Source organism: Camelina sativa, chromosome 11, assembly GCF_030686135.1.
Source record: "Camelina sativa cultivar CO46 ecotype springtype chromosome 11, ASM3068613v1".
Taxonomy (NCBI): domain Eukaryota; kingdom Viridiplantae; phylum Streptophyta; class Magnoliopsida; order Brassicales; family Brassicaceae; genus Camelina; species Camelina sativa.
This window is the reverse complement of record NC_141890.1, coordinates 11,561,870-11,589,776: the sequence shown is the minus strand read 5'-3', so window position 1 is coordinate 11,589,776 and position 27,907 is coordinate 11,561,870. Positions and strand designations below refer to the sequence as shown.

Here is a 27,907-nt window from a genome sequence, read left to right as displayed (position 1 = left end):
TGTCGGATGTCAACATTGAGGTACAGGGCAATAGACCATAGAGCAGCAAAACTTCCCAAATAGCACAAGCAAGGGAGGCAAAGACCAAATTGAGCCATGAGGATATGTCAAACCGTAGCAGTATAGGTGGGTTCTCTCTCATATGGTGCCCTTTGCCAAAGAGATCAAGAAATCCACACAAAGCATGCAACCGGTTTGACAATGAGAGATGTGAATAAGGCTTGGTCTGTTGGGTTGTAGTTAACACCAAACTGGTGCGGTTGATGGATGATGTTGAGAACTAGAAACGCTAGTTAGCATAGGAATAAAAGGGGTTTGGTTCTTCCAGTTAACAAACAAAGTCACAACTTGAGCGAGGACCAGGGATCTACCATACACTTTGTTACTACAAACCATTCTAGGTAAGTGGATTCTCGGATGCAGTCTTCGGACACCGAGTTCAACCAATGAACAAAAGAAATGTTTACTAGATAACATCAGGATAGATAGAGTAGACCTGGGATTTTGGAGGTTGGGCAAGACCAATTGGGCTGCTAGCAATCCAAGTTCAAGTCTTGAGCTCATCCGCAGAGATCCAATAGACTTTGGGGATGGCCAGGGGAGTTGACATGGGTCTGCCAAGCTCATAGTGTGGTAGATCTTAGAGACGGGAGTCCAAAAACGGAGAAAAATCGCAACACCGGAAGATTCCTCGCCAAACATTGACACAGGTGCCGTTGAGGAAGAGGAGATTTCAATGGCGAAGCACAATCCGGATTGGGGAAAAGAGAAGCACAAAGACTTTGGTACCGTCGACGGTAAGGCTGGACGAGAATAGATGAGAATAGGGTTCGCCGGACTCCAGATCCTCTTGTAGGGGCACAAGATCAGGCCTTCGTCTAGTTCTAGGGTGGGTGTCGAGGTTTGGTCGGGGAACAAAAAAAGACAACAAAAGGGGAAAAAATCATGAAAGATGAAACTAATGGAATAAAGGAAGTAGTAAAGGAGTGGAGAGATTGAGAGATCCCGACGCCGGCGAGCCAGAGCTCTACTAGCGTTGGAGGAAGGTGGTGATAGCAGCTCCTCGATTTTAGTGTCTAAAAGAGAAATTAGGGCGAAGTAAACCAAAATTCGATGGCATGACGTACATCTTGTACATAAAAATAACAATAATAGAAGACTTGATTATAGTCTATATATCTTTATTGTTATGATTGAACAGCTGCAAAAATGTTCTCTTCTTTCCGATCGATAATGAGTTGAAAATGAGAAGTCTGTTTCTTTTTCTTTGATTTTTCAATAATATGTAACAGTATTTTAGATCCAACAAGTCTTTGTTTTCTTTTCCATACAATGTATTAGTAGCCATCATTACAAAAATTACTAATCTTGCGATTACATTAAATAACATATATTTAATGACTAATTAATTAATAGAAAAATAAATAAATGTTATATGTTATATAAGTTACTAATTTTACTGACCAGATGTTATATTCTATATAATATCTAAAATATAAAAGTTTAAATTAAAGGGTCAACACTATATAAAGAAGATGTCAAAAGTAATTATGATGGAATTTTTATAAATTCAATCTTTTTTAGAAAAACATTTAATTACTTAAGCATCACTACATCTTGTATGAAATTTTAATTATTAAATCTTAGAGACGGGAGTCCAAAAACGGAGAAAATCGCAACACTGGAAGATTCCTCGCCAAACATCGACACAAATACCGTTGAGGAAGAGGAGACTTCAATGGCGAAGCACAATCCAGATTGGGGAAAAGAGAAGCACAGAGACTTTGGTACCGTCGATGGTAAGGCTGCACGAGAATAGATGAGGATGGGATTCGCCGGACTCTATATCCTCTTGTAGGGGCACAAGATCAGGCCTTCGTCTAGTTCTAGGGTGGGTGTCGAGGTTTGGTCGGAGAACAAAAGAAGACAACAAAAGGGAAAAAAAATCTTGAAATATGAAACTAAGGGAATAAAGGAAGTAGTAAAGGAGTGGAGAGATTGAGAGATCCCGACGTTGGGGAGCCGGAGCTCTATCGGCGGTGGAGGAAGGTGGTGATAGCGGCTCCTCGATTATAGTATATGAGAGAGAATTTAGGGCGAACTAAACCAAAATTCGATGGCATGACATACATCTTGTACATAAAAATAACAATAATAGAAGACTTGATTATAGTCTATATATCTTAATTATTATTATTGCACAGCTGCAAAAAATGATCTCTTATTTCCGATCGATAATGAGTACTGAGAAGTCTTTTTCTTTTTCTTTGATTTTCAATAATATGTACCAGTATATATTTTAGATCCAACAAGTCTTTTTTTTTTTTTTTCCATACAATGTATTAGTAGCCATCATTACCAATATTACTAATCTTGCGATTACATATAATAACATATATTTAATGACTAATTAATTAATAGAAAAAAAATGTTATATGTTATATAAGTTACTAATTCTACTGACCAGATGTTATATTTTATAAAATATCTAAAATTTAAAAGCTTAAATTAAAGGGTCAACACTATATATAGAAGATGTCAAAAATAATGATGATGAATTTTGATAAATTCAATCTTTTTTAGAAAAACCTTTAATTACTTAAGCATCACTACATTTTGAAGGAAATTTTAATTTTTAAATTATAATTAGTTTTGAGATTTAGAGTCATTATTAGTATTGTGAATATTTACAAATGTGCTAATAAAATAGTACAACTGATATATATTTTCCAAAAAAAAAACTGTATAGTGTTTATATAATCTTAATTGTGTAAATTAACAACTGAGTGATTCTTCTTCTTTTTTTCGGTAATATATATGATTGTATTATATTATTAAATTAGAAAATTATTCTAGTAGTAATTAACATTGACTGTCAAATACAGTAAAACGTGTGTGATTATGCAAATTGTAAATTAAGTTTATATTATGCTCTATATGTGGGTGACCGCATGACATATACTCTTGTACATGAAAATAATAATTAAAAAGACTTGATTATAGTCTATATATCTTAACTATTATCATCTCGTCATCAGCTATAAATAAGTTTATTATTATTAGTACAGTTGAAAAATAATAAAGTCTGTTATTAATCAAGAAATTAAAATTGAAAGACTTAGTTATATATAGTCTATATTTTTATCAAGTCTACTTGTGGAACAATTTAGTTCACATGCATTAGGATGAAATTGTGACTAGATTGGACTCCAGATATTTTATGATTCATAAATATAAAAATACTACTGGTCATTTTAGTAATACATGTAGTATTTTTGTTTATTTATAAAACTAAAGTATATTTCATTGATTTCTTATTTTTTTAGAATTTGTTAGAAATGAGTTTTTAAGATATTGCTTTTTAAAAATACTTTTTTTACCCTCTTTTATACAATTACAATATGTTAAATTAACAATTAGAGAGGGAAGCAAATCCCAAAGGTTTAAAATGTTACAAACAAAGGTTTCCCTAAAGCCATAAGCAAAGAAACAGATAAAATCAAGCAAAAGTCCGAGAGAGCTATGAAACAAACGCTAAGAAGCGGCTTGAGACATATGAGGTCACGGTTGATAGACTGATCAACATCGAAAAATTCGACAGAAGTCAAGGTGACCACGGTCATAAGACATTGTGACTTTGGTAGAGGAATCAGAGCCAAAGGTCTCACCGGAGTGAGGAGCACTAGCAGAAGCAATGCAATGGCAGGGATTCGGTGGGTTGTAGCCCGAATGATGGTGATGGTGCTGAGAATGGTTTGCTGAAGATTGTCGGATGTCAACATTGAGATACAGGGCAATAGACCATAGAGCAGCAAAACTTCCCAAATAGCACAAGCAAGGGAGGCAAAGACCAAATTAGAGATTCATCTTGTACATAAAAATAACAATAATAGAAGACTTGATTATAGTCTATATATCTTTATTGTTATGATTGAACAGCTGCAAAAATGTTCTCTTCTTTCTGATCGATAATGAGTTGAAAATGAGAAGTTTGTTTCTTTTTCTTTGATTTTTCAATAATATGTAACAGTATTTTAGATCCAACAAGTCTTTGTTTTCTTTTCCATACAATGTATTAGTAGCCATCATTACAAAAATTACTAATCTTGCGATTACATTAAATAACATATATTTAATGACTAATTAATTAATAGAAAAATAAATAAATGTTATATGTTATATAAGTTACTAATTTTACTGACCAGATGTTATATTCTATATAATATCTAAAATATAAAAGCTTAAATTAAAGGGTCAACACTATATAAAGAAGATGTCAAAAGTAATTATGATGGAATTTATATAAATTCAATCTTTTTTAGAAAAACATTTAATTACTTAAGCATCACTACATCTTGTATGAAATTTTAATTTTTAAATCTATACTATTAAAGATGGTAAACTCTCTCCATTTGAGTGACACGTCATGAGTAAAGAGAGTGACACCTGTCTATTCTCATTAAAAGTAAACATACCTAAACTTAAAAGGAATTTGAAACATCTTTAGTTTTGTTTTTTTTAAATATCACAAGCTGTTTCAATATTTACATTAAAAAATTTAGAGAGGCTTAGAACATGTCCCGAAAAAATAGATGCATCACCAAAAGACAAAAAGACGTCGGGAGTGACTCAAAGAGCCACTTCTTCCTCTTGGCGTAAACCATGAATGTGTATATGGTTTAGACGTTACAATTTTGTCAATAGTTTGAAGAGTTGCAACAGTGATAGAGATATTGGTTAATATTGTAAAGAAATTAATGAAAGTTTATCCCTAGGGAAATAAATTTATATATATAAAGAAGATTGGGGTTTTGTTCACTATCAAATGAAAGATAGTTGAATAAAACTATAGAATGTTGATTTAGAAAAATACAGAGACAACGAGGAAGATAGTTGAAAAAATTCAGGACTGTTCGTTTTCATATTCTAATATTTAGAAGTTGTCAAAAATAAAACTGAATGAAATTCTTATTAAAAACCAACATCTAGAGTTATATTCAAGAAATTGAAGAGCTAATATAAAAGAAAGATGTCTATCTTAATTATATCTATTAAAGAGTTATCCAAGCTGCAATTCTTGATAAAAGAAAATGTTAGTGTTTCATAGTATTTAGTTGAAAAGTTTAAGTATGAATATATCTAAATAATTAAGTTGTTTTTTGAATGAATCTAAAATTCATTCAACCAAAAAACTCTTTGTTACAAAATATGCATACTTAGATCAAACTTTCATTTAAAATATTTTTTTTTTGAAGTTTTCTCTGAAAAACAAAGTTGTTCATGTATCTAATAATTCAATTACAAAATGAGAAAACTAATGTGAAGTCTCATAACAATCAACGTCAAAAAGTATTTTTCAAGATTTCCACAATTTTAAGAAAAAACAATGATAAACTCTACATAAAAAACAAATTACAAGCAAAACAAATTTTAAAGCGATAAGTCATACGCCCGCACATAGCGCGAATATTCATCTAGTTATAATTAATTTTGAGATTTAGTGTCATTATTAGTATTGTGAATATTTACAAATGTGCTAATAAAGTAGTAAATATATATTTCCCAAAAGAAAAGAAAAAAAAAAACTGTATAGTGTTTATGTAATCTTAATTGTGTAAATTGACAACTGAGTGATTCATCTACTTTTTTCGGTAATATATATGATTATATTATATTATAAAATTAGAAAATTATTCTAGTAGCTAGTATTTAACATTGACTGTGTCAAATACAGTAAAACGTGTGTGATTATGCTAATTGTAAATTAAGTTTATATTATGCTCTATATGTGGGTGACCGCATGACATATTCTCTTGTACATGAAAATAATAATTAAAAAGACTTGACTATAGTCTATATATCTTAACTATTATCATCTCGTCATCAGCTATAAATAAGTTTGTTATTATTAGTACAGTTGAAAAATAATAAAGTCTCTTATTAATCAAGAAATTAAAATTGAAAGACTTAGTTATATATAGTCTATATTTTTATCAAGTCTACTTGTGGAATAATTTAGTTCACATGCATTAGGATGAAATTGTGACTAGATTGGACTCAAGATATTTTATGGTTCATAAATATAAAAATACTACTGGTCATTTTAGTAATACATGTATTATTTTTGTTTTTTTTATAAAACTAAAGTATATTTCATCGATTTATTATATTTTTTAGAATTTGTTAGAAATGACTTTTTAAGATATTGCTTTTTAAAAATATTTTTTTTTTACTCTTTTTTATATAATTACAATATGTTAAATTAACATTTAGAGTTTTTTTTTTTAAGTTTGAGTTCTATATTTTACATTTAGCGTATAGTTTTGTAACACCCGCGAACCAGATGAACGCAACCAAATTTTGGGATTTAAAGTATGGGTATCGACCGACACCAGTGTGGGTGTCGTTTGACACCACAAATGGTCGGATTGTCCGGTTTATTCTCTAATTGTTGTGCGGTTAAGCGTGGTTTAGAAGAACCCTAAACCTCTCATATAAAAGGTGAGCGTCCTCTTTGTGTTGGGAGGTTCCTCTCCCTGCCGTTTCCCGCCCTTGAAGGAGAAGAGAGAGTTGTGGTTATCTCTCTTGAAAGGAGGGACGAAGGAGATGGTTTGGGGTTGGACAGGAGAAGGAAAGAGGCTGAGATGTGTTGTGGAGACGTGGAGGAGGGAAGGGAAGCACCATTTTTGGTGTGGTGTTGTTCCTTCCTCAGATTCAGTCCTCATCCAAGGTAAGTAGATGTTATGGTTTTCATCTAGAGGATTGAGGTGTAAGATGGATTGAGAGAATCCATGTGTGGTTTTCTATTCCTATTGTCTCCGTGAATTTGTAGTTTGTGTGCTTAATCGATTAGGGAACAAATAGTTGTGAAGGTTTAGAGTTTTGGGACCAAGAGGGGCTGAAGGAGACGGCTAGGTCGTGGTTGCAGGCATGGTGTCATTCGACACCATGGTGGTGTCGGTCGACACCATCAGCTGCAGACGACTGCACAGACTGGTTCCGGATGGCAACTTTAGGGTAACGTTTGAAGGACAAAACAAAGTCCGATTTGGGTGAATTTTGGTGAGAGATTCATATTTATATAGGGTTCATATCCATTGGTGGATTTGTGGAATGAACGGTTAGTTTGTGTTTTAATCAAAAGTTAGTATGGACGTTTTCCATGGTTGTGTTGTGGCGATGTTGGGGTGTCGATTGGCACCAAGATGGTGTCGGTCGACACCAGCATTTTTGTTATGTTTTTGGATTGTAGGAGAGTTAGGTTTGGATGAGAAAGTTTGACGGAGGTGATGTCGAGGGCGTAGGTGTCGACCGAAACTTGGGGAGTGTCAATTCACACCAGGTGCGTTGGATCACAAGTGGTACGATGGGTGATGATTGATACCAGGTGGAGGTGTCGGTTGACACTGGAGGAGTTGATGGTGAATTGGAGTATTGTGTTGGGAAATTGTTGTCTGTGGCTTGACGGAATCAAATATTCCAGCCCACTTCTCTTGTTACTCGGTCACTAGGGATGGTTGGTTATGCGACTCAGTAACAAGATGAGGTGGGGATTGGTGTAATTGTGGGAGTTTTGTAAGGAGCAATTTCTATGTCGGTTGTCTTGTCGGAATTATGGGGTTCCGCTGAGATTGTTTCCTGTGGATTTTGTGTGAGGATTGGGAATCCGGCTGGGGTCGTTTTACCAGATTTCCGGTTAGAGCATCTATCAACGCCAAGGTCAGAGAATCGATCGACACCACTATGTGGTTTGTGCTCAGGTTGTTTCCAATGTCTCTGTTTCGATGTGTTTTGATGGAGAAAACCTAGGGCTCGCTTATAAAGAGGAAGCACGACGCCCTAGACTTTGGTTAGCCGTTTTGTCGTTATAAACACTTGAATAGATGAGTTTTCTCTTTGAAAAGTTCATGTGAGCGTTCATGAGGAGTTTAAGTCGTTTTGAGGTGGATATGTTTTTGGAGTGGAGATATGTTGATAAGGACGTGGTGGGGAGCTTGGTGTGGTGTGATTCTTGTCATTTTTGTTCAGAATCTTCTTGTTTATGAAGTGAGTACAAGATCATGGCTTATCTAAGTGATTAGATGTATGTTTTGTGTGATTTATTGCTTGTGTGCTTGTTTGTGAGTGATTGTGGTGGTTGTTGTAGCATGTTGAGGGCGGTCTGGGCATCACAAACATTATGGCGACGGTTGGAGCCAAGTCGAGAGAGATCGTGTTCAATGGTGTTTCGCGCGTCTGCATCGATCGATGCAAATAGTGGATCAATTAGCGCAACAAGGGTTTTGGTTGAGATGCGAGGGAGCATTGATTGATCCACTACTTGCATCGATCGACTCAAGGGTTCAGCGTCGACCATGACGACGAGGGGTGTGGGTCGACACATATGTTCAGAGCTGTCTGGTTTGCTTCTTTTTGTGCATTGTTTGTTTTTGTCTTTTTGCTTCTTTTTATAGCCCAGTAGATGGGAGGATCGCATCAATGAATATTTCTGGTAATACTCATGCATCCCATTGTTGTTGTGGTGCAGGTAAAACGTAAGTGTGACTGTGAAATCAATGCAGTGAAGAGCAGGATGTTCTAGTAACTTGTTTGATTGATGTCTGGCTTCTCTTAGATTGCTAGAGTCGGGTCATTAGAATGGTGTTAGGGGTTTAATGCTTCATGACATCATTGGATGATGATTTATTAATTGGCTTATGTTGGATTAAATAATGGTTAATTAATCACTTTATTTTGCTTTTGCTTGTGACCCTATTTTCATATAATTAATCACGTGTTTGCCGTGAATTTTATTAAATTTGGGTTTTACCGTAGAATTCCAACTCAAAACCAATTAGCAATGAGTGGAGAGACGCTAACTCTTTATATATTATTATTATCATGCTTAGACATGACCATCTGAATCGTGGGCATATGTGGGAACAACATACATCAGATGACCCAACAATCAACCTACTCTAATACCATATTAATTTTGGGCTTTGCTATTGGGTTGCAATTCAAAACCAATTGCAAATAAGTGGAAACACCTAACCTTTTATATATTATTTAGATCATTTCATATAACAAGTTTTGTTGATCCATTCTGAAATTCTTTATAATACAAAATGGAAACATGCATGCATGCATTTTCGAGTTATTATACAAAATTTGAAACATGCATATATATTGTCTTTTCGTTTATTTCGTTATAGATGGATATCATATGGAAACGTACATGAATGATATGAAGTAAGCCATTTTTTTAACTTAGAAATCAAACCATTTATTTTAATTTTAATTTGGGTTTACAGTGATTATATAAAAAGCAAGCATTTTTTATTTTTAATTATAGAAACCAAGATACAAGCAGACAGACTAGTTTTTTTTTTTTTTTTTTTTTTTTTTTTTTTTTTTTTTATCTTACAATAACATTACGCAAACATGTTTTATTCTTCAGTCGTCTTTTATTTATTTATTTCTTCATTCACTTATCGTTGTGGGAACTCCTCGGATCCGATATGGTTGTCAATTAACCAGACCATGCTTTCCATGCTGTAAATTTTCGAAATACAGATATAAGAGACTCCGTGCTGTTTAGTTTAAGAGAATATTTTATGAAAAAAAAGAGACGAACCTGCGGTGGATAGAAGAGTGTTAACGTCAGCTCCAACGTTCCAGGCAAAGTAACCAAGCAGACAGTTCTGCTTAGCGTATGTCACTTTGGCCGTCACACTCTGAGTATCGTCGTACGCAATCCAAATCTTGTTGGCGAAACAATGATGCCCGACAACCGCGGGGTCATACTTATGTGCTGCTTTCTCATCAGTTATGAACTTCTTTATCTTATCGTAGTTTATAGAACCATCTTCAGATACGTCCTCATGTTTGGCTACTCCGGAGGCGGCCGCATGATAGCCGTTATCCATATCGTTTTGGAGAGTCCAGGCATAGCCAACGTATGGAAATCCAAAGACTGCTTTATTCTTGGGAAGTCCGTCCTCAACCCACTTTCTAAAACCAGAGTCGCCGCTTCGATCTATATATTCAGCCAAAATATCAAATTCTATATCAATTAAGCCAAAAAGACTACTCACCTAAACATCTCCTCTTTTATTATCTGAATCGTAGGGAAATATATACAACTATGCTTATACCTTCGTCCAAAGAAAAAGCGTGCAGACCGGCGGGTGGAGCGGTAAAGTGGGGGTACGACAACGGTGTGTAAAGTTCATAGGCTATAATATTAACCCAATCCAAGTTGTCTTTCATCACTTTAACCGGGTAGGTAAAAGTCTTGTAAACCGAAGAGTAGTAAACGGCAGCCGTCAACAGCAAAGTCGGTTTGCTGGTGCGTCTGTGCTCGGCGTCAACCGCATATCGCAATTCTCCAACTAGGGCCCCAAAGTTGGTCATCTCAGTCTCATTGTTCGGGTACTCCCAGGCTAAATCGAGACCATTGAATCCGTTTAATCTTGCGATCGAAATCCAAGAATCAATGAACTTTTTCCGTGACTGCTGTTTACTTGCCATGGACGCAAACGCAGAATTGTTTCCAAGTCTTCCGCCGATCGACAAGAGGGTCTTCACCTGATCGTTTCGTATCTTGACAGTTTCAGTGAAGGTGGCAAATCTCTGTGCGTGCACTTCGGAGATAAAAGCTTTGTGGGTGTCAGCGTCGAGATCGGCGAAGGCGCAGAAAAGGTGAGTGAAGAGATTTGAGGGAATCGTTTGGGCCGAGGTTGCCGGATCCTTGTCCTCTCCATCAGGGTACCAGTACGAAGCTTTTACCACGGAGGGGGCTCCCATCTCCTCATTATCAGCCATTTTTGGTCTCAAATTAGGTCTTTAAACAAAATGCTTTCTCTAGCTGTGTTTCTTTGTTTGTTGTGCTTTTGTAGTGGTGGTGATACAAACTAACTGGGTGCTCCCCTTCTCTTTTTATAGTGATTTTGGGAAGACATATTTTGAATTATTCAAAAGAATAATTCAGACCTCGACTTTAATTGATTTCGATTACAAAAAGTCTTTCTTAATTGTTGTGACCGTGTCACCATTAATTACTAAGCTCATTCTAAAGATCCTAATTAACTTTACCATCTTATGCTTTGTTACTTAGTGATATGTCTGATATTTATACATCTAGTTTTATTAATAGAGGATATGTACAGCTATCCTGCATAAACATTAAAAAAGTTATGCAAAGAAGTGATGGATCTTATTACTGGTGACAAGATTAACTTTGGAGTTTTTAATTGGATAAGAGTGGTTCCTTCATGGCAAGGAAAGTTCAGAGAATGCCAATTTGCTTGTCACAAGCCTGCATATATGTTAGCCAAAGACATGATTCCTAAGAACACTACAAGAAAACAGGCAAATAGCGACTGCACTATTAGTCACTATTTAGTCGCTAAACGGTGTGGTACGACTAAATAGCGACTAAAACCAGTAGTCGTAAATCAAGAGTCGCTAAAATAAATAGTCGTAAAATTAGTCGCCAAATAGCGACTACATTACGACTAGTTTGCATAGTCGTAAATTTAGTCGTAATATAGTCACTAAATTTAGCGACTACGTTACGACTATTTTACGACGACGCAAAATAGTCATAATGTAGTCACCAAATTTAGTGACTAATTAACGACTAATTACCGACTATAGTTGTATTTAAGTATTTATACATTATTGTATTTATACAGTATTTATACAAATTATATATATTTTATTAATTGTTTTAATATATTTAAATTATGAATAATGTTTTAAAACATTATTTTTGAGTACTATATTTATTATTAAAAACCATGATTACAAGAAAATTATATTACAAAATAAAATTAAAAATCATAACTAAAAATAAGAAAACTTCATCCTCCTAAAAAAACATAACTAGAAAAAGAATAGATGAAAAACTACATAATAAATGGTTTGTAGCACATTCTCAATTGCTTTGTATTCCATCATTGAAGCCTAGGTAGTTCCCACTAATGTTCCAAGAGCAAATCATTTCTTCAAGTACCTTCAGAACAAACAAACAAAAAATGTATCATGGGTACTCATTTCCCATTATCTATATAACACAATTTCAAAATCGAGACTAGAAATGAGAAACCATGGGGACAAGCAATTCACTATAACTAACATGTCTTCTAGCTTAAAAATGTGAGTGTGAGTAAGAAGATCGACAATGGTGACTCTAGTTAAAGAGTGCATATAAAACAGGTGTCTAGAGATTGGTATTACCAAATAACTCTTGACAAATTCAACAAAAAGCCTCACAAAAATTACAACAGAGGCTTCTAAACAAACGACTCTTTGACAGATTTAATAAAAGTCTCACAGCAATAAGTAGCAAAGTATATATATTGTACCTTAATAGCAAAAGATACAATAGGATAAGAAAATGTCTTAACTAATGAAAGTTTACCTTACGCTCTGAAATAAAATTGTACATCATGAGCTCTGTCTAAGAGTGTGCTTGGCTGTGGCTTTCTCTGTAAGCCAAACATCATCTTCGACCTAAGAACAATAGGACACTGAATCAGATGGTTTACGCATGCAACAATGAGATGAATAGATGTGACTTCAAAGAATTGAAGAGTAATACAAGAGTAATAATTGAAAATAAACATAAGGGTTTTACCTATCTCCTTCCAGCCAACCGCTTCTTCAAGCTTCTCCAAATCCAGTCTATTGATCACAAACAACAAAATAATATAGTAAACAAAAATCACATGTTCAAACCATAAGCTTCTAAGACACAAACACAAACACCAACACACACACATACCAGATTTTATCATATAAAATCACCAAAACTGAGGTGACTCTGTGAACGAAGTGATATGCTTTTAGAGAGCTTAGTTTGAGTACCTTCACATAAGCACTCAAGAATTCTGAAAAGATGAAATAACAAAGCAGTTCCAGGATTTTTAAAAGAAAGTAAGAAACCCACCTCCATGGAGACCAAAACAGATGGAGCTAGACATTTGAAAGAAATGACAAGAGATATACCCGGGTGGCAACAAAGCTATTGATGCGCTACTCCTTCATCATTCTTCTACTTCTTATCCTCCCTCATCTGCAATCACACAGGGGATAAAAAAATCAGATTCTTTAGTCGACCCAAGTTTTCGGCTGTGCGCCGGAGAAGCACACGACTTGAATCGAAGCAGATCTTTCCCGGTTTTGAGATCCCAACTTCTAATTTCGTCGATAAATCCACCGCTTAGCTTTTTCGTCTTCTATGCCATCTTCCTCCGCTTCACCTCTCAGATTCTTCTTCTTATATGTCGTCTTCAAACCAATTCGAAGATTAAGGTCATTACTAGCCCTGTGATTTTAATCCGAACCGAAAGAACCGAACCGATATTTTTTGGTGTTCGGTTCGGTTTCAGTTATAACGGCTGAATCGATCGGTACAAATTTTTTTTTCCAAAAAAACCAAAATATTTCGGTTATTTCGGTTCGGTTTTCGGTTAATCGATTTTTTTTTTGATTTTTTTTTGATTTTTTTAGGAAAAAAACTAATAAAACCGAAATTTACCCTAAAATAACCGAATTTATCCTAAAATAACCGAAAAAACCGAAATATTTGAAATAAAACCGAAAAACCCGAAATTATCTCTAAATAACCGAAAAATCCTATTTTTTCATGTTTTTAATCAAATTTCGGTTAATTTCGGTTTTGAAATTTTAAAACTGAATTAACCGAGAAACCGAAATAACCGAACCGAAATATATTTCGGTTCAATTCGGTAAAATTTTCAAAACTCAAAAAAACCGAAAAACCGAAATAACCGAACCGAATTCACCGAAATAACCGAAATCCCAGGTCTAGTCATTACAAACGTAGACCAGAAACCCTAATCCCAAAATCAGATTTAAAGGGGGAAATAGAGATAGAAAAAACTGACCTTCTCCCACGGAAACCAGTTTCCCTTCTAGATCTGGAGATACGGTCGGAGGTTTGGCCGGACAGAGTCATCGTGATTCGAAGAAATGTGAGTGAGAGTTTCTCCGAAAGAGTTTCGAGAGTGATGATGATTTTTTTTTCTAAGTGTAGTGTCGAGGAATAGAGGCACAAAGGGTGAAGGTTTCTTTGTTTGTTGATTTTTTTTTTTTTTTTTGTTGGCCAATTTTCTATTCATATCAAAATCCAAAGTGATATCAAAGCCTCTCAAGGCCCAGACTAAATGATATAGTTTTAAGTTTTTTTTTTTTTTTTTAATCAACAATTAGTTTCAGATTTTAAAATAACTAATTTAATAAATTTTATAAGTAATAGTTTTGGGAAGTATTAAATTATATATATACACTAAATAGTTTTAGATTAGATTTAATTTTATACACATTATGGTTATATTTTGGTTAAATGGTTTATAATTTAATTTCTATATACTATGCATTATAAAAGTTTAAAATTTAAGGTATAGGGTTTAAAGTACAGAGTTTGGGGTATAGGTTTATGATTTGGGGTTAAGTTTTGAATTTATGACTTATGAATTAATTTCTAAGATTTAGAGTTTATGATTTAGGTTTTGGGGTTTGGGGTTAAATTTTGAAAATTATGATTTTCTTAAATAGCGATTGATATGCGACTTCTTAGCGACTGTTTACTATGAGTCGCATATTAGTCACTAAATTGGTGACTATTTAGCAACTACATATTTCAGTGTGCAATATAGTCATAAAATAGTCGCTAAAATACGACTAAACTAGTGACTAAGATATGCAGTCGTTAAAAAACGACTAATATACGACCAAATATTTGTAGTCGTATAATAGTCGCTAAATAGTCACTACTTAGTCACCAAAAATGACAATTACATATATAGTCGCCAATTGTAGTCGTAAAATCCATGTTTTCTTGTAGTGGAATGCTCATATTTGTATTATGACTATATCGAATGTGTTAAATTTATTTTGAGATTTAGCGTGATTACATTCGCACTATTTAGGTAGTATAATTCTCCGAAAATTATACTAGTAGTATTTTATCATTGAATGTGTCAAATACAATAAAATGTGTGCGATTAAGCTTAATGTGAATTAAGTTTATAATATGCTCTAATATAGGTGGGTGGCGGCATGACATACATTTTTGTTTTTGGACAAACTGAAGCTTCCATTCAATCAAATAGAAACATTACATAAAGAGGGAAGCAAATCCCAAAGGTTTAAAATGTTACAAACAAAGGTTTCCCTAAAGCCATAAGCAAAGAAACAGATAAAATCAAGCAAAAGTCCGAGAGAGCTATGAAACAAATGCTAAGAAGCGGCTTGAGACATATGAGGTCACGGTTGCTAGACTGATCAACATCGAAAAATTCGACAGAAGTCAAGGTGACCACGGTCATAAGACATTGTGACTTTGGTAGAGGAATCAGAGCCAAAGGTCTCACCGGAGTGAGGAGCACTAGCAGAAGCAATGCAATGGCAGAGATTCGGTGGGTTGTAGCCCGAATGATGGTGATGGTGCTGAGAATGGTTTGCTGAAGATTGTCGGATGTCAACATTGAGGTACAGGGCAATAGACCATAGAGCAGCAAAACTTCCCAAATAGCACAAGCAAGGGAGGCAAAGACCAAATTGAGCCATGAGGATATGTCAAACCGTAGAAGTATAGGTGGGTTCTCTCTCATATGGTGCCCTTTGCCAAAGAGATCAAGAAATCCACACAAAGCATGCAACCGGTTTGACAATGAGAGATGTGAATAAGGCTTGGTCTGTTGGGTTGTAGTTAACACCAAACTGGTGCGGTTGATGGATGATGTTGAGAACTAGAAACGCTAGTTAGCATAGGAATAAAAGGGGTTTGGTTCTTCCAGTTAACAAACAAAGTCAAAACTTGAGCGAGGACCAGGGATCTACCATACACTTTGTTACTACAAACCATTCTAGGTAAGTGGATTCTTGGATGCAGTCTTCGGACACCGAGTTCAACCAATGAACAAAAGAAATGTTTACTAGATAACATCAGGATAGATAGAGTAGACCTGGGATTTTGGAGGTTGGGCAAGACCAATTGGGCTGCTAGCAATCCAAGTTCAAGTCTTGAGCTCATCCGCAGAGATCCAATAGACTTTGGGGATGGCCAGGGGAGTTGACATGGGTCTGCCAAGCTCATAGTGTGGTAGATCTTAGAGACGGGAGTCCAAAAACGGAGAAAAATCGCAACACCGGAAGATTCCTCGCCAAACATTGACACAGGTGTCGTTGAGGAAGAGGAGATTTCAATGGCGAAGCACAATCCGGATTGGGGAAAAGAGAAGCACAAAGACTTTGGTACCGTCGACGGTAAGGCTGGACGAGAATAGATGAGAATAGGGTTCGCCGGACTCCAGATCCTCTTGTAGGGGCACAAGATCAGGCCTTCGTCTAGTTCTAGGGTCGGTGTCGAGGTTTGGTCGGGGAACAAAAAAAGACAACAAAAGGGGAAAAAATCATGAAAGATGAAACTAATGGAATAAAGGAAGTAGTAAAGGAGTGGAGAGATTGAGAGATCCCGACGCCGGCGAGCCAGAGCTCTACTAGCGTTGGAGGAAGGTGGTGATAGCAGCTCCTCGATTTTAGCGTCTAAAAGAGAAATTAGGGCGAACTAAACCAAAATTCGATGGCATGACGTACATCTTGTACATAAAAATAACAATAATAGAAGACTTGATTATAGTCTATATATCTTAATTATTATTATTGCACAGCTGCAAAAAATGTTCTCTTCTTTCCGATCGATAATGAGTACTGAGAAGTCTTTTTCTTTTTCTTTTATTTTCAATAATATGTACCAGTATATATTTTAGATCCAACATGTCTTTTTTTTTCCATACAATGTATTAGTAGCCATCATTACAAATATTACTAATCTTGCGATTACATTAAATAACATATATTTAATGACTAATTAATTAATAGAAAAAAATAAATGTTATATGTTATATAAGTTACTAATTCTACGGACCATATGCTATATTTTATAAAATATCTAAAATCTAAAAGCTTAAATTAAAGGGTCAACACTATATATAGAAGATGTCAAAAATAATTATGATGAATTTTGATAAATTCAATCTTTTTTAGAAAAACCTTTAATTACTTAAGCATAACTAGATTTTGTAGGAAATTTTAATTTTTAAAGTATAATTAATTTTTGAGATTTAGTGTCATTATTAGTATTGTGAATATTTACAAATGTGCTAATAAAATAGTACAACTGATATATATTTCCTAAAAGAAAAGAAAAAAAAATTGTATAGTATTTATGTAATTTTAATTGTGTAAATTGACAACTGGGTGATTCATCTACTTTTTTCATTAATATATATGATTATATTATATTATAAAATTAGAAAATTATTCTAGTAGCTAGTATTTAACATTGACTGTGTCAAATACAGTAAAACGTGTGTGATTATGCTAATTGTAAATTAAATTTATATTATGCTCTATATGTGGGTGACCGCATGACATATTCTCTTGTACATGAAAATAATAATTAAAAAGACTTGACTATAGTCTATATATCTTAACTATTATCATCTCGTCATCAGCTATAAATAAGTTTGTTATTATTAGTACAGCTGAAAAATAATAAAGTCTCTTATTAATCAAGAAATTAAAATTGAAAGACTTAGTTATATATAGTCTATATTTTTATCAAGTCTACTTGTGGAATAATTTAGTTCACATGCATTAGGATGAAATTGTGACTAGATTGGACTCAAGATATTTTATGGTTCATAAATATAAAAATACTACTGGTCATTTTAGTAATACATGTATTATTTTTGTTTTTTTTATAAAACTAAAGTATATTTCATCGATTTATTATATTTTTTAGAATTTGTTAGAAATGACTTTTTAAGATATTGCTTTTTAAAAATATATTTTTTTTACTCTTTTTTATATAATTACAATATTTTAAATTAACATTTAGAGTTTTTTTTTTTAAGTTTGAGTTCTATATTTTACATTTAGCGTATAGTTTTGTAACACCCGCGAACCAGATGAACGCAACCAAATTTTGGGATTTAAAGTATGGGTGTTGACCGACACCAGTGTGGGTGTCGTTTGACACCACAAATGGTCGGATTGTCCGGTTTATTCTCTAATTGTTGTGCGGTTAAGCGTGGTTTAGAAGAACCCTAAACCTCTCATATAAAAGGTGAGCGTCCTCTTTGTGTTGGGGGGTTTCTCTCCCTGCCGTTTCCCGCCCTTGAAGGAGAAGAGAGAGTTGTGGTTATCTCTCTTGAAAGGAGGGACGAAGGAGATGGTTTGGGGTTGGACAGGAGAAGGAAAGAGGCTGAGATGTGTTGTGGAGACGTGGAGGAGGGAAGGGAAGCACCATTTTTGGTGTGGTGTTGTTCCTTCCTCAGATTCAGTCCTCATCCAAGGTAAGTAGATGTTATGGTGCTCATCTAGAGGATTAAGGTGTAAGATGGATTGAGAGAATCCATGTGTGGTTTTCTATTCCTATTGTCTCCGTGAATTTGTAGTTTGTGTGCTTAATCGATTAGGGAACAAATAGTTGTGAAGGTTTAGAGTTTTGGGACCAAGAGGGGCTGAAGGAGACGGCTAGGTCGTGGTTGCAGGCATGGTGTCATTCGACACCAAGGTGGTGTCGGTCGACACCATCAGCTGCAGACGACTGCACAGACTGGTTTCGGATGGCAACTTTAGGGTAACGTTTGAAGGACAAAACAAAGTCCGATTTGGGTGAATTTTGGTGAGAGATTCATATTTATATAGGGTTCATATCCATTGGTGGATTTGTGGAATGAACGGTTAGTTTGTGTTTTAATCAAAAGTTAGTATGGACGTTTTCCATGGTTGTGTTGTGGCGATGTTGGGGTGTCGATTGGCACCAAGATGGTGTCGGTCGACACCAGCATTTTTGTTATGTTTTTGGATTGTAGGAGAGTTAGGTTTGGATGAGAAAGTTTGACGGAGGTGATGTCGAGGGCGTAGGTGTCGACCGAAACTTGGGGAGTGTCAATTCACACCAGGTGCGTTGGATCACAAGTGGTACGATGGGTGATGATTGATACCAGGTGGAGGTGTCGGTTGACACTTGAGGAGTTGATGGTCAATTGGAGTATTGTGTTGGGAAATTGTTGTCTGTGGCTGGACGGAATCAAATATTCCAGCCCACATCTCTTGTTACTCGGTCTTTAGGGATGGTTGGTTATGCGACTCAGTAACAAGATGAGGTGGGGTTTGGTGTAATTGTGGGAGTTTTGTAAGGAGCAATTTCTATGTCGGTTGTCTTGTCGGAATTATGGGGTTCCGATGAGATTGTTTCCTGTGGATCTTGTGTGAGGATTGGGAATCCGGCTGGGGTCGTTTTACCAGATTTCCGGTTAGAGCATCTATCAACGCCAAGGTCAGAGAATCGATCGACACCACTATGTGGTTTGTGCTCAGGTTGTTTCCAATGTCTCTGTTTCGATGTGTTTTGATGGAGAAAACCTAGGGCTCGCTTATAAAGAGGAAGCACGACGCCCTAGACTTTGGTTAGCCGTTTTGTCGTTATAAACACTTGAATAGATGAGTTTTCTCTTTGAAAAGTTCATGTGAGCGTTCATGAGGAGTTTAAGTCGTTTTGAGGTGGATATGTTTTTGGAGTGGAGATCTGTTGATAAGGACGTGGTGGGGAGCTTGGTGTGGTGTGATTCTTGTCATTTTTGTTCAGAATCTTCTTGTTTATGAAGTGAGTACAAGATCATGGCTTATCTAAGTGATTAGAGGTATGTTTTGTGTGATTTATTGCTTGTGTGCTTGTTTGTGAGTGATTGTGGTGGTTGTTGTAGCATGTTGAGGGCGGTCTGGGCATCACAAACATTATGGCGACGGTTGGAGCCAAGTCGAGAGAGATCGTGTTCAATGGTGTTTCGCGCGTCTGCATCGATCGATGCAAATAGTGGATCAATTAGCGCAACAACGGTTTTGGTTGAGATGCGAGGGAGCATCGATCGATCCACTACTTGCATCGATCGACTCAAGGGTTCAGCGTCGACCATGACGACGAGGGGTGTGGGTCGACACATATGTTCAGAGCTGTCTGGTTTGCTTCTTTTTGTGCATTGTTTGTTTTTGTCTTTTTGCTTCTGTTTATAGCCCAGTAGATGGGAGGATCGCATCAATGAATATTTCTGGTAATACTCATGCATCCCATTGTTGTTGTGGTGCAGGTAAAACGTAAGTGTGACTGTGAAATCAATGCAGTGAAGAGCAGGATGTTCTAGTAGCTCGTTTGATTGATGTCTGGCTTCTGTTAGATTGCTAGAGTCGGGTCATTAAAATGGTGTTAGGGGTTTAATGCTTCATGACATCATTGGATGATGATTTATTAATTGGCTTATGTTGGATTAAATAATGGTTAATTAATCACTTTATTTTGCTTTTGCTTGTGACCCTATTTTCATATAATTAATCACGTGTTTGCCGTGAATTTTATTAAATTTGGGTTTTACCGTAGAATTCCAACTCAAAACCAATTAGCAATGAGTGGAGAGACGCTAACTCTTTATATATTATTATTATCATGCTTAGACATGACCATCTGAATCGTGGGCATATGTGGGAACAACATACATCAGATGACCCAACAATCAACCTACTCTAATACCATATTAATTTTGGGCTTTGCTATTGGGTTGCAATTCAAAACCAATTGCAAATAAGTGGAAACACCTAACCTTTTATATATTATTTAGATCATTTCATATAACAAGTTTTGTTGATCCATTCTGAAATTCTTTATAATACAAAATGGAAACATGCATGCATGCATTTTCGAGTTATTATACAAAATTTGAAACATGCATATATATTGTCTTTTCGTTTATTTCGTTATAGATGGATATCATATGGAAACGTACATGAATGATATGAAGTAAGCCATTTTTTTAACTTAGAAATCAAACCATTTATTTTAATTTTAATTTGGGTTTACAGTGATTATATAAAAAGCAAGCATTTTTTATTTTTAATTATAGAAACCAAGATACAAGCAGACAGACTAGTTTTTTTTTTTTTTTTTTTTTTTTTTTTTTTTTTTTTTTTTTTTATCTTACAATAACATTACGCAAACATGTTTTATTCTTCAGTCGTCTTTTATTTATTTATTTCTTCATTCACTTATCGTTGTGGGAACTCCTCGGATCCGATATGGTTGTCAATTAACCAGACCATGCTTTCCATGCTGTAAATTTTCGAAATACAGATATAAGAGACTCCGTGCTGTTTAGTTTAAGAGAATATTTTATGAAAAAAAAGAGACGAACCTGCGGTGGATAGAAGAGTGTTAACGTCAGCTCCAACGTTCCAGGCAAAGTAACCAAGCAGACAGTTCTGCTTAGCGTATGTCACTTTGGCCGTCACACTCTGAGTATCGTCGTACGCAATCCAAATCTTGTTGGCGAAACAATGATGCCCGACAACCGCGGGGTCATACTTATGTGCTGCTTTCTCATCAGTTATGAACTTCTTTATCTTATCGTAGTTTATAGAACCATCTTCAGATACGTCCTCATGTTTGGCTACTCCGGAGGCGGCCGCATGATAGCCGTTATCCATATCGTTTTGGAGAGTCCAGGCATAGCCAACGTATGGAAATCCAAAGACTGCTTTATTCTTGGGAAGTCCGTCCTCAACCCACTTTCTAAAACCAGAGTCGCCGCTTCGATCTATATATTCAGCCAAAATATCAAATTCTATATCAATTAAGCCAAAAAGACTACTCACCTAAACATCTCCTCTTTTATTATCTGAATCGTAGGGAAATATATACAACTATGCTTATACCTTCGTCCAAAGAAAAAGCGTGCAGACCGGCGGGTGGAGCGGTAAAGTGGGGGTACGACAACGGTGTGTAAAGTTCATAGGCTATAATATTAACCCAATCCAAGTTGTCTTTCATCACTTTAACCGGGTAGGTAAAAGTCTTGTAAACCGAAGAGTAGTAAACGGCAGCCGTCAACAGCAAAGTCGGTTTGCTGGTGCGTCTGTGCTCGGCGTCAACCGCATATCGCAATTCTCCAACTAGGGCCCCAAAGTTGGTCATCTCAGTCTCATTGTTCGGGTACTCCCAGGCTAAATCGAGACCATTGAATCCGTTTAATCTTGCGATCGAAATCCAAGAATCAATGAACTTTTTCCGTGACTGCTGTTTACTTGCCATGGACGCAAACGCAGAATTGTTTCCAAGTCTTCCGCCGATCGACAAGAGGGTCTTCACCTGATCGTTTCGTATCTTGACAGTTTCAGTGAAGGTGGCAAATCTCTGTGCGTGCACTTCGGAGATAAAAGCTTTGTGGGTGTCAGCGTCGAGATCGGCGAAGGCGCAGAAAAGGTGAGTGAAGAGATTTGAGGGAATCGTTTGGGCCGAGGTTGCCGGATCCTTGTCCTCTCCATCAGGGTACCAGTACGAAGCTTTTACCACGGAGGGGGCTCCCATCTCCTCATTATCAGCCATTTTTGGTCTCAAATTAGGTCTTTAAACAAAATGCTTTCTCTAGCTGTGTTTCTTTGTTTGTTGTGCTTTTGTAGTGGTGGTGATACAAACTAACTGGGTGCTCCCCTTCTCTTTTTATAGTGATTTTGGGAAGACATATTTTGAATTATTCAAAAGAATAATTCAGACCTCGAATTTAATTGATTTCGATTACAAAAAGTCTTTCTTAATTGTTGTGACCGTGTCACCATTAATTACTAAGCTCATTCTAAAGATCCTAATTAACTTTACCATCTTATGCTTTGTTACTTAGTGATACGTCTGATATTTATACATCTAGTTTTATTAATAGAGGATATGTACAGCTATCCTGCATAAACATTAAAAAAGTTATGCAAAGAAGTGATGGATCTTATTACTGGTGACAAGATTAACTTTGGAGTTTTTAATTGGATAAGAGTGGTTCCTTCATGGCAAGGAAAGTTCAGAGAATGCCAATTTGCTTGTCACAAGCCTGCATATATGTTAGCCAAAGACATGATTCCTAAGAATGCTCATATTTGTATTATGACTATATCGAATGTGTTAAATTTATTTTGAGATTTAGCGTGATTACATTCGCACTATTTAGGTAGTATAATTCTCCGAAAATTATACTAGTAGTATTTTATCATTGAATGTGTCAAATACAATAAAAAGTGTGCGATTAAGCTTAATGTGAATTAAGTTTATAATATGCTCTAATATAGGTGGGTGGCGGCATGACATACATTTTTGTTTTTGGACAAACTGAAGCTTCCATTCAATCAAATAAAAACATTACATAAAGAGGGAAGCAAATCCCAAAGGTTTAAAATGTTACAAACAAAGGTTTCCCTAAAGCCATAAGCAAAGAAACAGATAAAATCAAGCAAAAGTCCGAGAGAGCTATGAAACAAACGCTAAGAAGCGGCTTGAGACATATGAGGTCACGGTTGCTAGACTGATCAACATCGAAAAATTCGACAGAAGTCAAGGTGACCACGGTCATAAGACATTGTGACTTTGGTAGAGGAATCAGAGCCAAAGGTCTCACCGGAGTGAGGAGCACTAGCAGAAGCAATGCAATGGCAGAGATTCGGTGGGTTGTAGCCCGAATGATGGTGATGGTGCTGAGAATGGTTTGCTGAAGATTGTCGGATGTCAACATTGAGGTACAGGGCAATAGACCATAGAGCAGCAAAACTTCCCAAATAGCACAAGCAAGGGAGGCAAAGACCAAATTGAGCCATGAGGATATGTCAAACCGTAGCAGTATAGGTGGGTTCTCTCTCATATGGTGCCCTTTGCCAAAGAGATCAAGAAATCCACACAAAGCATGCAACCGGTTTGACAATGAGAGATGTGAATAAGGCTTGGTCTGTTGGGTTGTAGTTAACACCAAACTGGTGCGGTTGATGGATGATGTTGAGAACTAGAAACGCTAGTTAGCATAGGAATAAAAGGGGTTTGGTTCTTCCAGTTAACAAACAAAGTCACAACTTGAGCGAGGACCAGGGATCTACCATACACTTTGTTACTACAAACCATTCTAGGTAAGTGGATTCTCGGATGCAGTCTTCGGACACCGAGTTCAACCAATGAACAAAAGAAATGTTTACTAGATAACATCAGGATAGATAGAGTAGACCTGGGATTTTGGAGGTTGGGCAAGACCAATTGGGCTGCTAGCAATCCAAGTTCAAGTCTTGAGCTCATCCGCAGAGATCCAATAGACTTTGGGGATGGCCAGGGGAGTTGACATGGGTCTGCCAAGCTCATAGTGTGGTAGATCTTAGAGACGGGAGTCCAAAAACGGAGAAAAATCGCAACACCGGAAGATTCCTCGCCAAACATTGACACAGGTGTCGTTGAGGAAGAGGAGATTTCAATGGTGAAGCACAATCCGGATTGGGGAAAAGAGAAGCACAAAGACTTTGGTACCGTCGACGGTAAGGCTGGACGAGAATAGATGAGAATAGGGTTCGCCGGACTCCAGATCCTCTTGTAGGGGCACAAGATCAGGCCTTCGTCTAGTTCTAGGGTGGGTGTCGAGGTTTGGTCGGGGAACAAAAAAAGACAACAAAAGGGGAAAAAATCATGAAAGATGAAACTAATGGAATAAAGGAAGTAGTAAAGGAGTGGAGAGATTGAGAGATCCCGACGCCGGCGAGCCAGAGCTCTACTAGCGTTGGAGGAAGGTGGTGATAGCAGCTCCTCGATTTTAGCATCTAAAAGAGAAATTAGGGCGAACTAAACCAAAATTCGATGGCATGACGTACATCTTGTACATAAAAATAACAATAATAGAAGACTTGATTATAGTCTATATATCTTAATTATTATTATTGCACAGCTGCAAAAAATGTTCTCTTCTTTCCGATCGATAATGAGTACTGAGAAGTCTTTTTCTTTTTCTTTTATTTTCAATAATATGTACCAGTATATATTTTAGATCCAACATGTCTTTTTTTTTCCATACAATGTATTAGTAGCCATCATTACAAATATTACTAATCTTGCGATTACATTAAATAACATATATTTAATGACTAATTAATTAATAGAAAAAAATAAATGTTATATGTTATATAAGTTACTAATTCTACGGACCATATGCTATATTTTATAAAATATCTAAAATCTAAAAGCTTAAATTAAAGGGTCAACACTATATATAGAAGATGTCAAAAATAATTATGATGAATTTTGATAAATTCAATCTTTTTTAGAAAAACCTTTAATTACTTAAGCATAACTAGATTTTGTAGGAAATTTTAATTTTTAAAGTATAATTAATTTTTGAGATTTAGTGTCATTATTAGTATTGTGAATATTTACAAATGTGCTAATAAAATAGTACAACTGATATATATTTCCTAAAAGAAAAGAAAAAAAAATTGTATAGTATTTATGTAATTTTAATTGTGTAAATTGACAACTGGGTGATTCATCTACTTTTTTCATTAATATATATGATTATATTATATTATAAAATTAGAAAATTATTCTAGTAGCTAGTATTTAACATTGACTGTGTCAAATACAGTAAAACGTGTGTGATTATGCTAATTGTAAATTAAATTTATATTATGCTCTATATGTGGGTGACCGCATGACATATTCTCTTGTACATGAAAATAATAATTAAAAAGACTTGACTATAGTCTATATATCTTAACTATTATCATCTCGTCATCAGCTATAAATAAGTTTGTTATTATTAGTACAGCTGAAAAATAATAAAGTCTCTTATTAATCAAGAAATTAAAATTGAAAGACTTAGTTATATATAGTCTATATTTTTATCAAGTCTACTTGTGGAATAATTTAGTTCACATGCATTAGGATGAAATTGTGACTAGATTGGACTCAAGATATTTTATGGTTCATAAATATAAAAATACTACTGGTCATTTTAGTAATACATGTATTATTTTTGTTTTTTTTATAAAACTAAAGTATATTTCATCGATTTATTATATTTTTTAGAATTTGTTAAAAATGACTTTTTAAGATATTGCTTTTTAAAAATATATTTTTTTTACTCTTTTTTATATAATTACAATATTTTAAATTAACATTTAGAGTTTTTTTTTTTTAAGTTTGAGTTCTATATTTTACATTTAGCGTATAGTTTTGTAACACCCGCGAACCAGATGAACGCAACCAAATTTTGGGATTTAAAGTATGGGTGTTGACCGACACCAGTGTGGGTGTCGTTTGACACCACAAATGGTCGGATTGTCCGGTTTATTCTCTAATTGTTGTGCGGTTAAGCGTGGTTTAGAAGAACCCTAAACCTCTCATATAAAAGGTGAGCGTCCTCTTTGTGTTGGGGGGTTCCTCTCCCTGCCGTTTCCCGCCCTTGAAGGAGAAGAGAGAGTTGTGGTTATCTCTCTTGAAAGGAGGGACGAAGGAGATGGTTTGGGGTTGGACAGGAGAAGGAAAGAGGCTGAGATGTGTTGTGGAGACGTGGAGGAGGGAAGGGAAGCACCATTTTTGGTGTGGTGTTGTTCCTTCCTCAGATTCAGTCCTCATCCAAGGTAAGTAGATGTTATGGTGCTCATCTAGAGGATTAAGGTGTAAGATGGATTGAGAGAATCCATGTGTGGTTTTCTATTCCTATTGTCTCCGTGAATTTGTAGTTTGTGTGCTTAATCGATTAGGGAACAAATAGTTGTGAAGGTTTAGAGTTTTGGGACCAAGAGGGGCTGAAGGAGACGGCTAGGTCGTGGTTGCGGGCATGGTGTCATTCGACACCATGGTGGTGTCGGTCGACACCATCAGCTGCAGACGACTGCACAGACTGGTTCCGGATGGCAACTTTAGGGTAACGTTTGAAGGACAAAACAAAGTCCGATTTGGGTGAATTTTGGTGAGAGATTCATATTTATATAGGGTTCATATCCATTGGTGGATTTGTGGAATGAACGGTTAGTTTGTGTTTTAATCAAAAGTTAGTATGGACGTTTTCCATGGTTGTGTTGTGGCGATGTTGGGGTGTCGATTGGCACCAAGATGGTGTCGGTCGACACCAGCATTTTTGTTATGTTTTTGGATTGTAGGAGAGTTAGGTTTGGATGAGAAAGTTTGACGTAAGTGTGACTGTGAAATCAATGCAGTGAAGAGCAGGATGTTCTAGTAGCTCGTTTGATTGATGTCTGGCTTCTGTTAGATTGCTAGAGTCGGATCATTAGAATGGTGTTAGGGGTTTAATGCTTCATGACATCATTGGATGATGATTTATTAATTGGCTTATGTTGGATTAAATAATGGTTAATTAATCACTTTATTTTGCTTTTGCTTGTGACCCTATTTTCATATAATTAATCACGTGTTTGCCGTGAAATTTATTAAATTTGGGTTTTACCGTAGAATTCCAACTCAAAACCAATTAGCAATGAGTGGAGAGACGCTAACCCTTTATATATTATTATTATCATGCTTAGACATGACCATCTGAATCGTGGGCATATGTGGGAACAACATACATCGGATGACCCAACAATCAACTTACTCTAATACCATATTAATTTTGGGCTTTGCTATTGGGTTGCAATTCAAAACCAATTGCAAATAAGTGGAAACACCCTAACCTTTTATATATTATTTAGATCATTTCATATCTTTCCGACGTGGAATATTTTACGCGAACAAGTTTTGTTCATCCATTCTGAAATTCTTTATAATACAAAATGGAAACATGCATGTATGCATTTTCGAGTTATTATACAAAATTTGAAACATGCATATATATTGTCTTTTCGTTTGTTTCGTTATAGATGGATATCATATGGAAACGTACATGAATGATATGAAGTAAGCCATTTTTTTAACTTAGAAATCAAACCATTTATTTTAATTTTAATTTGGGTTTACAGTGATTATATAAAAAGCAAGCATTTTTTATTTTTAATTATAGAAACCAAGATACAAGCAGACAGACTAGTTTTT

At 35.6% G+C, this 27,907-nt stretch overlaps 2 protein-coding genes and 1 long non-coding RNA gene across 3 annotated transcripts; all 3 read right to left on the bottom strand.

The window, feature by feature from the left end:
* Nucleotides 1-9,366: 9,366 nt before the first annotated feature.
* On the bottom strand, nt 9,367-10,892 carry LOC147933863 (class V chitinase-like). Its single transcript, XM_087471718.1, has 3 exons — nt 10,137-10,892; nt 9,617-10,018; nt 9,367-9,534 (listed from the first exon to the last, which is right to left on the bottom strand). The coding sequence occupies exons 1-3, from the start codon at nt 10,804-10,806 to the stop codon at nt 9,512-9,514; spliced, it is 1,095 nt and encodes a 364-aa protein (XP_087327844.1). The 5' UTR covers nt 10,807-10,892; the 3' UTR covers nt 9,367-9,511.
* An 860-nt stretch (nt 10,893-11,752) lies between these two features.
* On the bottom strand, nt 11,753-13,275 carry LOC147933862 (uncharacterized). The gene is made up of 5 exons (XR_015571061.1): nt 12,994-13,275; nt 12,770-12,875; nt 12,623-12,669; nt 12,407-12,498; nt 11,753-11,998 (listed from the first exon to the last, which is right to left on the bottom strand). It is a non-coding gene; the product is annotated as an uncharacterized LOC147933862 (long non-coding RNA).
* A 7,738-nt stretch (nt 13,276-21,013) lies between these two features.
* On the bottom strand, nt 21,014-22,539 carry LOC147933861 (class V chitinase-like). The gene is made up of 3 exons (XM_087471717.1): nt 21,784-22,539; nt 21,264-21,665; nt 21,014-21,181 (listed from the first exon to the last, which is right to left on the bottom strand). The coding sequence occupies exons 1-3, from the start codon at nt 22,451-22,453 to the stop codon at nt 21,159-21,161; spliced, it is 1,095 nt and encodes a 364-aa protein (XP_087327843.1). The 5' UTR covers nt 22,454-22,539; the 3' UTR covers nt 21,014-21,158.
* Between the last annotated feature and the right edge of the window lie 5,368 nt (nt 22,540-27,907).

Coding starts and splice junctions, on each gene's coding strand:
- LOC147933863 (XM_087471718.1), bottom strand. CDS start 10,806: ATGGCTGATAATGAGGAGATGGGAGCCCCCTCCGTGGTAAAAGCTTCG. Junction 10,019..10,136: donor CGCTTTTTCTTTGGACGAAG/GTATAAGCATAG, acceptor CTGAATATATAG/ATCGAAGCGGCGACTCTGGT. Junction 9,535..9,616: donor CACTCTTCTATCCACCGCAG/GTTCGTCTCTTT, acceptor GAAAATTTACAG/CATGGAAAGCATGGTCTGGT.
- LOC147933861 (XM_087471717.1), bottom strand. CDS start 22,453: ATGGCTGATAATGAGGAGATGGGAGCCCCCTCCGTGGTAAAAGCTTCG. Junction 21,666..21,783: donor CGCTTTTTCTTTGGACGAAG/GTATAAGCATAG, acceptor CTGAATATATAG/ATCGAAGCGGCGACTCTGGT. Junction 21,182..21,263: donor CACTCTTCTATCCACCGCAG/GTTCGTCTCTTT, acceptor GAAAATTTACAG/CATGGAAAGCATGGTCTGGT.